The 15,771-nt window shown below is 37.9% G+C and overlaps 1 protein-coding gene across 1 annotated transcript in view; it reads left to right on the forward strand.

Annotated features, from left to right (window-relative positions):
- LOC128949952 (inositol polyphosphate 4-phosphatase type II-like) overlaps positions 1 to 11,530 on the forward strand; it is a gene marked incomplete at its 5' end in the record, with an annotated part of 97,044 nt that extends 85,514 nt beyond the window's left edge. The window contains one exon of the mRNA XM_054294845.1: positions 11,305 to 11,530. Coding sequence (XP_054150820.1) covers positions 11,305 to 11,437 — 133 coding nt within the window. The remainder of the gene's footprint in view (positions 1 to 11,304) is intronic.
- Between the last annotated feature and the right edge of the window lie 4,241 nt (positions 11,531 to 15,771).

A 15,771-nucleotide genomic window follows, 5' to 3' on the forward strand; every position in this document is an offset into this window, starting at 1 on the left:
TGCTGTCCAACAGACATAGAAGCTCAGGATTATCTAAAAACCAGGGACAGAATCAGCCTGCTCAGATGTTTTTGGAGGGTGGCTGCCCTTTTTCGTAGTCCCCTGGCCACGAGCAAGTGCTAGAGAGGACTGTGAGTGCTGACATCCCTCACTCACCTGGAAAGGCAGCATTATTCCTAATGAGGTTAATGTGGAGTGAGTTGCAATATAATTGAAGGACATTAGCATTTATTAGAAATTGAAAAGAAAGCGGAATTCCTTAAGGCCTGACATTACAGGCATTTGGAGAGGATGAAATGTTTCTCATTAACAACCTGTGTGCTTTTTGGCTGCACTGTAGGTTTTTCTGTATGAACACCTGGCCTCTGGCTCATATTTATTTGATCCAAACACCTGAAGCATATGAATAAGTGTTATTGGTTTTCCTAGTGACTGAAGAAGGCATGGCCAGAAACATAAGCATACCAGAATATATGAATGTAATATAAATGTAATAAGAATGTAATCTTATATACGTATAAGAATATAGTTGAGAACTGTATTCTTATAAAGAGAGTGTAAAATCAGAGGCACTGGCATTGCCTCCAGCACAACCTCAATCTGTGTAGTCTAATATTTTGTAGTTATTTCAAAATACAGGGTTTTTCTGGAAAATTGGAGCAGTGTTTAGCTAAAGTCGGAGCACCGTGAGATGATGAAACTCTGAAATGTACCTTGAGCTGTTTTCCTTCCAGTGCACATAATAAGCAGTGCATATAATAGAGTAGGAAAATGCACTGCAGACAAAGGTCACTCTCCACCATCCCAGTGAGACATTTGTACCCACTTGCTACCTTCTGTGTCCCATCCTGGGGAAGGAAGGAAGGAAGGAATACTCCAACATTGCTATTGGCATGCTGCTTCTTCAGAAGAAAATAATAATGGATGAATGTTTCCCACAAAATCTTGGATGGTTCCTTTTTTTTTTTTTAATGTTTTGGATTTCTCACAGGAAAACACCCTCTTTTCCCCGTGATTGCAATTGCCACCAAATGTGGAAAGCCCCATTGCTGTTCTGCTTGGCAGTTGCATATGTGGCTTGCTAAACATGTGCTTGGGAACATTCATACTTAAAATATCTCAAACCCAGAGACTCCAAAGTTTCAGGAATTGGCAGGTTCTGTAGAAGGTCCCAAGGCATTGTAGTTTAAACTCTGGTGATAATGTTTCAGCACCACTGGTCATGCGCTTGAGGGAACACAGTCTGCAACGCAGGAAAGACTGACTTTATAAGAAACTTCATATGTATCTGATAGTTCAGTCCAGGTCAGGAAATAAATTGCCATTTTTTTCATCTGTCAGAGACTTAGCTCATGGTTAAGTGCTGCTGACAGTGCAGTGAACTCCTCTTGTGCTCAGGGAGTCTTGAGCATAGTTCATAGAGCTTATCCTGAGAACTGCGTCTTTGATCTTTGGCAAACTGACAATTACTGTTACTGCACTGAGCAAAACCACGTCCTTCAGCTCTTTGTAACAGTGAGAAAAATGTAGTGTTATTGCAGAGAGGAAGGTATTTGCACCTGTGTTATAAATTATTTACTCCTTTCTGCCAGCAAAGATTTAGAAATGCAGAAGGTAAATAAATGGCTTATTGAATTTTTAGTCTTTAGTGATCTCAAATCTTCTGAAAGTCTTTTTTTTTTTCTTGATACTGGGGGGAAAATAGTATGGGCTTTCATCTCTTTATTTTCCCTTTCAGTGCAGTGGTATTTTTGCTTAAAAAGTGAATCTGTGCTAATATTGTCTTTGTGAGATACAATGAACTTCTTAACAAATCTGCAGTAGCATTCAAATAAAGATTTCCTTACAAATGCAGCTTAACAACCAAAGAGAAAATGCTTGTATTCAATATTGTTTAAAAGATTTCAGTTTCAGTTCTCCTCCTTGGTACTTGAGTGAAGAACAGACTCCAAAATTTCAGCCATCTTCTAAAAAGATACTGAAACAAAACAAGTAAGATGAAAGAATTACATTCACTCCTAATTTCTCATAGAAAGGTTTATTTCTCTAAGTCTCCACATTGTACCTATTAACAGAAAAGATGACAAATGCATTCAAGGCATTTAAATTAGAATTTTATCCAGCCTTGTCATTTGCCCTGAAGGAAGTACATGGAAAAATTGTGTGTTTCTGATTCAAATGGAGTTTTCCTTGCATTTTCCAAAGTTCTCTAACAATCTACCTGCTGAAGAGAGGAGAAGATGGTTTATTGGTAGTAATGTTGGGACACAATTTTTAGGTTGCTGCAGTGTGCATCCCAGCCTATGCATTTTTTGGATAGGTTGTTTTGGTTAGCTCCCTACCTAACCAAAACAGGGCTGCATTTTTTTTCCTGGTGGCAGCTAAAATCAGATTTAGATGCATTTTTCTTTGTGGCTGGGGAATCTATATGTGCACAAATTCACCTTGTATAAATATACCCCCAGACTGTGTGCTACTGAAAGAACAGCTGGGATCAGAACAGATAAAATCTCAAACTGGCTTTGTGGTTTTTAAAAAATGTATCAGTGTGTTAGGTGAAAGTTTTTTTAATGAACTGACATTATTTAGCTGAATTATTTAGAGACTAGCAGTTGTCTGCAGTTTATGACTCACACTTTGGTTAATCCCATGAAGAGACTATGTCTCTTGGTGTCATTAATGAAAAGCAGTTGCATTCCTCCTTTCATATATCTCAAAGTGAAAACCCAGCAAGTCACAACATTCAAATTTAGAATTCCTTCTGTTCAGCACCCTCCTCCCTTAAAATACCTAAATTAGGGATGCAACATAGATTAAATGATGTTCTGTTTACACCAGCAGTTCTCTGACCTTAATTCTGTCATCCTACCCATAGATTTGGACATCTCGAAATGAATAACAGATTTTAAGCTTCATCTTTCACACGTGTCTGTTAACTAGTGTAGGAAGCCCTTTCTGCCTCTTAAATCAGCTTTGCTACTTTGTCCTCAGCATGGGGAAAAAGACTAAAAAAATTTTTGCCAAAAGAAAAGGGATGACTCACAAAGATTTATTTTCATGGCCAACAGAAAGTATTTAAACCTGATTAGACATATGAAAGAATTTATCATGGATTTATGTTTCACTGTGCTATGTGAGCTAAATGTATAACTACATCTTCAGTAAAACTCTCTTGCTGTGACAGAAACAGTCTGGAAACAAGTGTGACTTGCTAACCAATTATGCCAGTGCCCTACCCTTACGGAAGGGAAATGTTGGATCTGTTCAGAGCTCAAGTGAATGTCAAACCCGTGGGGTTTTGCTTGGTTGTTTTCCTGCACAGAGATGCAGACCACATTGGCTTTAGTGTTGGTCGTACATTAGACTGAATTTGACACCTTGTAAGAGAAATTTGTCAGGAAAGATTTCGCAACTTTGACCTGAGAAATTCCCATACACATGTAATCCTAATACTTTATAGAAGAGTGTCTAGGAAGATTATTAGAACCATACTTTTTGATAGACAGAGAAACCTTTGTAAAATTGATGTGTAATACTACAGAGGACTATCAGTAAAAAGCAGAATGAAATAGCAAATCCTTTCCTTGGAGTACAGTAGAGGTGAAAATCATGTTTCAGAAACTGCTCTGCTGTCTCGACAGGTAAAGAAGAATCTCCTCTGCAAACCCATCACTTTCCAGTTCTGAAGCTAATCTCTCACACAGTCACCACAATGACTTTGCAGGACTTGAAGCTTCTGGCCACAGCTGTAAATTGAAAACCTCTGGGGACAGATGCTAGAACATGATCTCAGTCATTTTATACAGTGAAATTATTAAATGTTTCCGGATGCAGTTTTGGCAGATTAAGTGTGCTCTCAAGTGATTCCAGGGCACTTTGGGAGTTGGCATGACCAGGATACTGTGCCCATGGGGCAGCATCTGCTGTCCATTTTGGCAGATTAAGGGACACAGGCACAGAAAGTCAACTTGGCTTTGCTGTTCAGATGCTGAGGGTGAATTTAGCCTGCTAATGGAGGTGTCCTAAATGCACCAGTGACAAAAATTGTGATTCTAACTGGAATTTTTTCTTAATGTTTCTTGTATTTTCACTATAATAAGTTTGTCAATGTTACTTTTTTACCACATAGATACTCTTTAACATTGAGGGAAAACCATTCTTGAAGGCATTCTGTATCAGTCAAAAAGGAAAATATTAATTCTTCTGCAATCAGCAGAGATTTCTAAAATGCTAAGATGAACACTGGTAGAGATGTATATTACCCAGTAGCATGTTTTATGCATATTAGATATCAAGCTTGAAACTGCCCTTTTCCCGTCTATTCTTTGGAGTTAATTGTATGTTAAAAAGTAAACATAGACAAATATAGGGGTGTTGCTCTGTGTGAACCAGCAATTCGGGAGATGTTTCCATGGCCCAAAGCTGGAGTGAGTTGTGCTGTTTTGTTGCCTGCAGTGCAGGGTGTGTGCCTCTTTCACTTGCTCTGGGAAATCCAAACACAGCTAAGCTGATAAAATAGGTCATAAATTTGCACATTTATAATTATTTTGACTTCAAGGAGAACACATACACAGCAGAGCAAAAGAGCAACTGTGTAAATTGAGTTTTGACTTCAGCATTCCTTCCAAAGGATCCCTGTCCATGTCAGCACATAAGACAACAGGGTTTTCCCGGATGTGGTTGTGTGGCTGTGGGACCAAGTGTCTCCTTGCCTGTTATTAAATATTGCTGCAAGAGGGTTTCTTTATTAATCTCTTGCTCTGTACTGAACTGTTAAGGCCTGTTCATAATAGTGCTGAAAACCTGTACCCTGTCCAGCACTGAGCCTCCAGTAGCTTGCTGTCTCTGACCACCTCCTCAAAATTGAATTTTTAGCTCTGTACAGACTGAAACTCCGTAATGGTTTTGAGCCCAAACCCCACAGTTACTTCACAATAGCTGATTTTCAAGATCTAGGTGTCCTATCATCATGACTGCACCATGAATCTGCTGCATGGTCCAACTCAGTGGTCAAGCCTCATATTGTATGATCTACTTTCCTTTCTATTTCCTAAATATTGCATTAGAAAAGTCGTGTGTTATAACCAAGCAAGGAGAGAAGAAAGGAGTGGGGAAATAGAGGATTTCTATTCTAGCAACAAGAGTAGGGAAAAACTTGCATTACAAAAGGTTAAAACAGGAGGAGGGAGTTTAGTGTGACAATTTGATAAAACAGATTTGATAAACAGTCTGGGGTTTTTGTGTATGTTTAAATAGCAGCTTCCTAAATCACTGACTGAATTTCTCAGTATTCTTGGATCTAAGACTGCTTATCAGTTTCAGCAATTCTCGTTGTTTTGAGCTGAGATTATAGGATCATGTAAGCAGCAAAAATTGATTTCTAGCATCTTCTACTTTATTTAGTGCCATGTGGATTTGAGGGAAAAAATTTAAGTTATTAAATGCGTATCAGAAAAAGAATAATTTTAAAGATCATTGATACAAAAGATGTCTCTGCTGATTCCCCTCCCTTAGCTTCCATTTTGAAACAATGCAGAACCATTTTTTGTTCTTAAAAATTGTTGGAGGTTTATTGCATCAACTTCATATTTCAAAATAAAATTTTGTTTCCCGATGTTCCTTTATATGTTTTATCTGAGTTCTGCTCTGATACTGAAATCCTTCAGGACTAGGCTGATACCTGTTTATTTCCTTCTGCATGATGTTTTATTCTTCTAGATGTGCTAGTGCAGCAGCTTGGTAATGGCTAGGAGATGTTCACAAGGATCCCACATTTTCTCTTTGAAAAAGTTAAGGCTGCCTTCTTGAACTGTAGTGCTGTACATTGATACAGGTGATTATTCTCTGAAGTGTTTCAGTCAATCCCAGTAACATGTATCATGTAGAAATTAGGATGCTTTCGTTCCAAAAACTTCTTAAGAGAAGCTGCTTCTTGAAAGCTGCTTATGAACTTGACTGTCTTGAAATAAAAGGAATAGGTAAGTTATCAAAATTGTGTAAGACTGAGAACTGTTAGCCATCCTTTCTATTTGAAGAAATGTCTCTACTATTACCAGATGGCACTCTAGAGAAGCAACTTACTTTTGCTATTTTCTGTGTCAGCACCGAAGTTTAAGAAGAAAAACACATCAGGACCAGAAAAACCTTGCTTGAATCTGTCTACAAAAAAAAAAAGGGAAATTCCCATAAAGTACAAGTGCAGTAGGACATGAATTCAAACGGTAGTCACCACTAGCACGTGGGACACCTGTTAATAGAAAGCTGCCTGTTTATTCCACCTGAAGAAATCGTGTAGAAGAGTTCAACGTTTCCAGTGTTGCTAATAACTGTAGCTGGAAAAGTTCTAAAAAAGAAGCATACATCCCAAAATGTGAAAATCATCTCCTCCAAAAACGTTGCTCAGGGACATCAGTGTGACTGACAATCGAAAGCCAGAATGTGCCCTCATGTGTGTGCTTGACTCTCTTAAGGACTTGAGAGGCTTTTTCCTCACACCATTTTCATCATCTCTGCTTCACTACTTTGAGGTCCAAATAATTTATCAGCTGAATTTGAAAAGAACAAAAAATACCTGCTGTTTTGCCTTTGCCTCATTTGATAAGCATGTAGCAACTCCTAACAGGAGTTTAGGATGATAAAACATCAAATGAGATAGAAGGCAGGCTGAAATGGTTATATTGTCATTAACTTACAGAACCCTTGGCTGCTACAATGTGTTTGTGCTGTGCCGGAGGTCTCAAATGAACAATTGGAGAGTAAATGAATAAAAATTGTATGATAGGTTAGTGGGGTGTTCATGACTCCAGATGTTGCGAACTTAGGTGGTTTCACTACTTCTGTTTAAATTATTTGTAAAATAGAAACTTGCTGGTTATTTTTCAAGTTTTCTTCCTTCCTTTTGCTGTTAAAGTTCAATTTGTGATGGAGATAACGTCTGAAACTATGGCTGTACCTTCACACCTGAGCATGTAGCACCCTTAGCGCTCTGTTCTGGTTGTGCTGTCAGTCAGAAGCCACATGAATCCAGCTGACAGGGCACTAGTGGGATTTCTGCTGTTTGCAGTGAAACTCCTCCAGGGTGGGGTGAGCCAGGGGAAGCAATGTTATGGTGCTGACAGCTGGGTGTAGGTCTTTGCTTTGTTCAATAGTCACTGCAGAGGACACTTTGGGGTGTGTTGGAAGGCACTGTCACTGCACTGCACTGAGAAATGTTGGCACACGCTATAGCAAGGCATCTGACCCTGATCAAATATTCCTCCTCAATTAAAAGCATGCGTAGCTATTCTGCTCAGCTTGTTCTTAGGAAGCTAATAATGGACTTGGATCCTCTTGCTCTATTTTGGCGACATCTTATTGAATCATGCATTGAATGATGTGACTAATTTGTGGAACAGAGTGCCTGTGCATCAGCTGTTCACGGTTGCTTTCCTGGGGGGAAGATAAACTTTTTATGTTAAAAGACACCGATCATTCTTTTCAGCATATCAAAGAACAAATGTACTGTAGGCTTTTCTGTTGGGAAAAAAAAAAAAAAGAGAACAAATGGCTTTTATCTGTATTTCCATCATTACTCCCGCATAAATCTCACTGAAGCTAATGTGACTTGTAGCAATGCAGATGAAAGCCAGACACTGTTGAGATGTGGAGTCCAACAGAGCAAGGCACACCACAGAAGCAGGAGGGTTCATCCCTGTAGGAACAACCTGCAAGTGTGTGACTCAGCCTGCTTGGAATGAACCATTGGTGTGCAAAGCCAGGGCTCTCCAGATTGGTGTAAACAATCAATCTGATTAATGCAGTGGCTGTGCACCCTACTGAATGCTCAACTTCACTGCTGCCCAGATGGATTTCTCCAGAAGAAAAAAGTTTGGTGTGTGCATAGGAGCACACGTGATGTCTGTGATGGAAGGGATGCAGGGCAAACAAAAATCACCCGGACTCTGTGACTGGGAAGGAAGAGATGGGACTGGGAGGGTTGAGCTGGACTTCTCATGAGTTGTGGGCATAAGGGGAGTAAGCTGAAACCTGCAGGCTCACCTTGAGGAGTTGGAAGGGAGTAAGGGGACAGGGTCAAAGGGACAAACCTGTGGGATGCTGTGGAGATTAAAAAAAGAAAAGGAAAACCAGCAAGCAGCAGGTTCTTAAAAAAGTATATAGAAATACATAATGGAGGACAACATTAACTGGGAACAATAAAGTTAGTCCTCCCAGCTGATCACAAATAGTAATGTCACTGTGAGCAGAAGAGGAAGGCAGTTCTGTAGGTGGGCCCTAGGACAGAGGCATAGCTGGAGCAGTCTGATAGAGAAACACAGAATTACTTATTTCAGTGCTGACAAGGCCAATAAACCATGCAATCAGCTTAATTTCTTGATAGTTTCTGAGATAATGTCTACAGCAAAGTCTCAGTTCTGCCCAAGTTCCATCCATGGACACTTGAGATCTGTAGAACAAAAGCAGCAAACACCCTGCCACCAGCAATTACTTTGACCTAGATGAAAATAGCAGGGGTTTTATTTTTTTATCTCTTATTTTGCTATTCAAAATAGTATGTATTGATCCCTTTATTAGTGTAACATACAGACTGAAGTTCAAAGCAAAGACTAAGACTAAGAACTTATTATGGAAGGCTTGTTCAAAAGAGAAATTGGGCAAGGAAAGGTTTTGATCAACCCCCCCTTGCCTAGGGTTCCACCTGCAAACGCAGCTCTTGCACCTCTCTTGCTATCCAAGCTTAGGAAATGTAGCACTGCCCTTTAACACACGAGTCAGAAGGCAGGCTTTCTGTAAGGTGATGTGGCTGCTGCTGTTTTCAGAGTATCCTCTTCATCTTACCTGCAGCTGTGGGACAGTAAAGATAATGTCTGCCAGCTTTTTCTCTCTTGAAAGCAAGAGCATACTTGTGACCTGTCCTTCTGAAAGGGCACTGCATTGTCATCTGATATATTTGGATATTCTCAAGTCCACATTAAAAAATGGCAAGTTATCTTTTCATCACAGGATATTCATAGTAAATAGAAAAAAAAAAAAAATCTTGCCAGTCCTTGCTGCCCAAAGGAAGTCTATAAACAGGACTCCTGAGTGTATGCAAGTAAGCTTCAGAGGAATTGAAGAAGTGTGGTTGCAGTGTGAGTAATTGTACTTACAGAGAATCTGTCAAGAATACAAAAGGCAAGCCTGGCAGTGGAAGTGTCCCTGTTGCTCTGGTAGGACAAGGACCACACAATCCAGCGTGATTCAGTAGAACTTCCTTCTAAGTAGATTAGCTCCTCCCTGTGTTGACTGATAAAGATACAAGGTGATTTACTTAGAGGAATGCAGGTGCGAGCCTTTGAATAAAAAGAACTGCTATGGACTTTGAGTCACCAGCAGTGATGAATTTTTGAAGTCAGTTTACCATCATTTAATACTATTTTAGAATAGCTGTTAGTGTGTGGCCTTTTCATTTCTGCCAATAAACTTCCTAATAGATACTGAAGCAGGACTGAAAAGCCTGTGAGCACCATGGAGACATCATTTGTTCAGTGTTGCATTATGACCTACTCATGATCTTTTTTTCTTTGCTTCCTTAACTTTTTTTTTCAACCTCCTTATTTCATTTCTGTTCAGTGTGTGTGTTGATTTTAGTGATGGTGTAGTTCATTGCGGAAGTGATTTAATGTTCACTTGTGAATACTACTCCAAGGCACCTAGTAGCATTAGTATGCTAGTAGCCGCCCAGTGATGGTGCTTCCTGTGTCAGCTGTAGAACACAAAAGTTATACTGGAAGTACTTAGATAAATCTATTTCCTCAAAATGGCTCTGTACTTTCATTTTGTCAAAATGCCTGCGTGTTGGCTTTCTTTGCTGCTGAAATGCTGTTCTATCTGTTCCTAACTTCCCTGTTTAACAGCAGACAGACCCAGGGAGCACTGACTGACTCGGATGATCCCAAAACAGGCTGTCTAACTGATAACAAGCCAACTGCTCGACACTTCTATCCTGTCGCCTTGCTGCTTGTCAGCTCACACCTGCTGGTTGTGTGGCTTATTTTAAGTCTTGCTTTGCTATTAGCCAAATATCAATAAACTTTACTTGTGTTCCTTTCTTTTCTACAAACAGCAACGAACTAACTCTAGAAAAAAGAATCATGTTGTAATATTTCTACAGTCTCAGACCCCAAGGATTCATCTTTAAGATTCCCATGTCTGAAATGTACTGTGTTTTCATTCTTTTTTTCTGAACTCCGAGAAGTATACTATGCATTGAGTGAATTGATTTGCTCTTTCTGTTCATGGTAAAGCTTTCCCACTGTAATTAGCGCAAAGAAAGCCCACTTACAATGCTGTCACTGTATAGAAGTTGTGGAATCCTGAATGCTTGAATCCCTCTTTCCAGAGTAATTAGTCTGACAAAAAAAAAAAAAAAAAAAAAAAAAAAAAAAAAATTTGCACAACACAAACTAACCCCTAGACAAATATGGCAGGGCAATGGTTTGTGAGACTTATCTTCCGTTGTGTTTTTTCATTGTAACTAGCTGACGGGATTGTTTTCGTTTAATAAATTATTATTACTTTGCTACAACTAACCCTTTTCTGTAGAGTAAATAGAATATACTAAGTTCTGTTTTGTAATGAAATTAGCCTGTTTGTAATTGTTGCTTTAGTTGCTTTTGCTTTCAGTACACTTTTATATTCTTTTTAACAAAGTCCTGTTTATGTCTTGATGCACCACTTTGGCACTTGTGACTTTTGTACTGTATGTGAACGAACATCCTTCCTTTATAAAGCAGAGAGGTGGATTGGGCTGTTTGAAAAGCCATTCTCTCTTTTTTTCATTGCAAAGCTGAACATACAGCAAATGAAGCAGAGATGAAACTTTCCTTCACGAATCTCTAGGGCCAGACTTAATAAAATTCCTTATTCCTAGAATGTGCATTTTAGGGCAATGTATACTCACACATATATAGCAAATCAATTGAAAAAGAAAGGTATGAAAAGGTTTAAAAGGCAAATATATTTCTGGAATTAGAACAAAATGTATCATTAAAGTTATTAAATTTTTTTACTGAACTTTAAACCTCAAGGGCAGATATATTAGGGGGATGGAAAATCTTATCACCTATTTCTGAGGGCAATAAGTGTACTGGGCCTGGCCTTGGATTTAATTCTGTAAGATGTATCATCACTCATGGAAAACAAAAATGTAGAGTTGAATCCTTGTTATTTTTACTTCAACTGTTGCTGAAACTCTGCAATGAACAAATAAAGCATATTTATTTATTCTATGTTTCATGAAGTTGTACTTTTTCCCCCTTTCACTAGAGAAGGATGCCGCATAGAGAATGTTCTGAAGAATGTCAAATGCAGAAAGTATGCATTCAACATGATACAGCTGATGGCTTTCCCAAAGTACTACAGACCTCCAGAGGGGACATATGGAAAAGCTGACACCTAAGTTTAACAAAAGTGTAATCAGGAGCATGTATCATGCTAATTAGTGAATATAACAACTGCTGTTTATGACATATGAATTGGGAATGTATGACCAGTGGAGGTGTTATTTTTAGCAGGTTTTATCACTTTACACTGAAATGAATCTGATTAGTCATGAAATAAAACCATGAAAAAGCAATGGACTGGATATTCTGAAAATCAAATATACTCAACTTATCTTTGTGAAATTGAAGCTTAGTATGACTCATAAGCCAGCTGGAATTAGTTTCTGGGGTCATTTGATTGAAGATTAAAAAGGGAAATGGCATTTGCTGTAGGAACAGAGATTAGTAATCTGGAAGGTGGCATTCTGACTCCAAACCAAACCCTGAGATTTGATTTAAGGGGTATCTTACTGCTGGAAAAGGTGTTTTCTGTAACCAGCAGAGCACTGAGGTCTTGATCACTAAGGATTAAACCCTTCACAGAAATGTTTATGAAAGATGCTAATGATAATACCTGGGCTAAATATAATTTTGGTAATTACAATTAGCTTCTTTACATAAGCGTGGTAACTTCATAATGTGTTTTTAGTAATTGCAGACTGTAATTTCAGTAATTCCATTTTGATTCCCTGCGGTTCATTTGGATGTGTCACTCTTGGTTTTCTGTACCCCAGCCAAATACCACTTATTTCACTTTCACATAGATCACACTGAAATCAGGGCGATTAATTCCACAAGTCATGTGACTTGAATTTCACCTCCTCTTTAGTGTAAACCCTTAAAAGCAAATTTTCTTTAGTGCTAGGGAAAATAAGTTGTATATACAGGAGTTAATGTATCTTTAGACTCTGAAAACTTGTATGTTATTAGAAAGCCTAAAATAAATGTTATGAGTAAACTGCTGTACTAGGACTAGTTAGCCACAGCAGCTGATTTATATCAAATTTGTAATGCTGCAGGTAGACACTCTAGGATGAAGAGCTATCAGCTTTAAAAATGAATGTTAATGTTCTGCCAGCTGGTGTTAATCCTGAAATTTGTCTTGCAAAGAACATTTGTGTTTTCTAATTGTGTCTATTTACTTCTATTTACCTTCTTCTGCCTCCCAGAGAGGAATACAATTTAAAATTCCCAAGTATTCACTGGTTACTGACCTTTATGCAATGCCTTCTTTTTATATCTAGAGCAGAAGTATGAGAAATGTAGCCTAATGAAACTACCCTGGGAATTTGAGCATCTGTAGGAAATTGTAATTGCCATGGATAAAGAAGTAGACGTTTGCTTACTCCTATGGAAGTCAAAGAAATCTCTATACACCGTGACTTCTAATTAGTTCTTTTTAATCCATTAATATTCATTACTGGGTATAAATCTGTAACTATAATAGAATTTAAGAGCCTGATTCTGCAAATTCTATTTGGGTGATCCATGGAACTGATCTATCATTTGCCTAAAATTAAATCCATCTTGTGTATTTGCAAGATCAGGCTTTGGAGTTTGTAGGAAAACATCAGAAAGAGATTCTTGTTCTAATACTCATTGACTTCAGTGGAGCCAGAAATTCACCTATACAATACATTAGCTAATTGGAACTATTTTTTCCAAGAAAAGTAGATAATGTAAGTAGTGTTTTGGTGCATTAGTTTTTTATTTCTATTATATAATATGCTGTCATTAATTGCTTCCTTTTTCTTGGAATGTATTCAGTATATGTCAGAAGAGTTGACAATGCATCACAGATAAGCTCAGACTCATGAGAACATAATGCCTTGATTTCTTCTTGTCATGTACCAGTAGAAGGGGACAATACTCATTGGGTGGCTGGATATGTGCATAAATTAGTGTTTGTCTATTAATATAATGTAGCTGATCTGTGTGAAACTTTCTTCTGAATTTATGGAACATAATCTTTCCTAGAAAAGTAATTTTTCTTGTGTCAGGCTGCTGCACTAACCCTCACTATATATATGTTTATTATTAGCTTAAAGAACCCCTACATATGCAGTTTAGAGATAGTGATAAATTCCTTATGGGTCTCTGAAATAACCTCCAGGCATGCAGTAGAGAATGCCAACCATTGCACAGTAATTCTGAAACTGTCTGTAAAAATCTCAGTGGAGATGGTGCTCTTTGCTGGGTGCTATAGGTACCTAGACTTCTTTATCTGAGTCCCATTGGCATTCTGTCACATTAAAATATGAAATTATTCTAGATTTTCTTGCCAGGAAAATAGTATTTCAAGATTGTGCCTCAGCATTTTAGCCCTGCCCAGGCTCTAAATTGCTGTTATCACTACCATGTTATTTTTGCGTTGAAATTGTTTTTCACGCTGAAGCCATGGATTTGATGAGGAGAAAGAAAAAATGGCACTGGATTGCTATCCTTTTTGTTTTAGCAACCATTCACAGTATGTTCTTGTGAAATTAAATAAATCCCTTATTTGCTAAAGATAATTAGACAAAACCACAAATACATCAGTCAGCTGCCGTGAAGCCTCGTGCTTGGGCCATTACAGAAGAGTTGCCTGAGCTCTGTGCTAAATAGTGCTGAAATTTTTCTCACTGATATTTGGATTGGAACATCTTGTTGTAGGTCTGGAGAGCTTTGTAAAACCTGCACAAGCGCTCCAAGTGTCCTGGAAAAACCTCATTGCTTCAGTAGCAAAACAGGCCCAAAGATTTTGTTGTTTGGTCAGTGCCTGCTGGGGCTACTGTGGTCCCTGTGGGCAAAGGCTGTGCCGTCAGCTGGCCATGGATTCAAAATTTTGGGGTTTTCTGGTTTGCCTTTTATGGAGAAACAAAGAGGGGCTTGCTGCAGGTTGATGGTTGTGCTACATGGAGTACATTTACTCTTTGTAGCAGCTGCTCCCAGCCCTGTGGGTTGTTTGAGTGTCTGACAGAGGAGTTAAATCATCCCTGGGGTCTTGCACATTATCTTCTAGCTCACTGTGCATTTCAGTGCACTACTTAATTTTTATGAGCAAACTACATTTTTTGTCTTGCAGAGGGATAACATAAGCAGAGTGATTTTGATGGTGGCTCCACAAAAACTGTTCCATAACTGCTGTCTTAAAACTTTTGTAAGGTATAAAATAATCTGCTTTTAGAGGAGGGCAGTTCTTAAGGGCTAGAAGATGAAAATTCAAAAATACATCTGGCATCTAAAGCCAAATCTTGTCTTAGAGATGATATTATTTGTAGAAATCTAATCAGGATCTGTCTCGAGGAATCCTGAAATAAGGGCTTCTAGCTTTCAATATTTGTACAATGCATCACACACTTCCATGGGGGTTTTGTACCACAGAGTAGTGACTAAATAGAGAGCTAGCCTAAAATAACTAAAAACATAAGGAAAGGAATGTTAAAGTATTTTTCCCCAGAAATGATTGTAATATTGTTATAATACATGTCTATGAGTGACATTATATTATCTATTGTTTATAATACATGTTTATGACTGACATTAAGCAGGCAGGGTATTTTTTTTGAGGTCTTCTGAGGAATTTAAAATGCATTCTGATTAATGTTCATACTTTGGCTTTTATGGAGCAATTAGAAAGCAAAAATTTTTAATCATGTTGTGTGATTTTTGTCTATGTGAAGCTATGTATTTTGATGGAATCCTAGCAATGTCTGTGTTATAAAAAAAAATAATTTAGGAGGACAGCTGAAACAAAATATTAACTGGGAAGTAGCCTTAAGGAAGCCCTTTGCAATGCAATTTTAATTTTTTTCTGTCTGAATTTTGCCATTACGTAAGTGAAATGAGGAAATTAACAAACAATTTTGTGTCTAAATCAATCTCTCCTGATGAAAATTCACTTAGTTGCAGTGGAATAACTTGTAATGATATTCTAAATCTTCATTAGTAATTTTGGTATAAAGAAGTGCAACACTCCGTTCTGAAGCCTACTCTATAATATGCCTATTAAAAGTTTCAGGAAAAAATTATTTTTATTTCTAGATTAAACACAAGTTCCAAGAAATCCTTTGGTCCATTTAAAAAAAAGCATGAAATGCACTGAACATCCACCAGTGTAATAAAGAAAGGAATTGCATTGAAAACTATGCAGCAAAATTACTTGTGTGAGTTAATGTATGTAATCACTTAACAGTCTTATACGTACATTGTGCCATTTGGTTATGTTGTAAACTTGAAACTATTGATATTTATATTTATGCTCTTTTTTATTATAAAGAACTGCGCTGTATAGGTAGTGCCATGAGGCATGTTTGCATCTTGCTTTTCACTTCCTTGCAGCTTAAAAGCAGATGTTTACAGTGGAAATGCTTTAAAGTAATTTGCTGTTCTCGAAAACACAAACTTACCTTGTATATTGTGTGTTTACAAA

Source organism: Melozone crissalis, unplaced genomic scaffold, assembly GCF_028551555.1.
Source record: "Melozone crissalis strain CALT ecotype California unplaced genomic scaffold, PUWL_Pcris_2 ptg000334l_1, whole genome shotgun sequence".
NCBI classification, from domain to species: domain Eukaryota; kingdom Metazoa; phylum Chordata; class Aves; order Passeriformes; family Passerellidae; genus Melozone; species Melozone crissalis.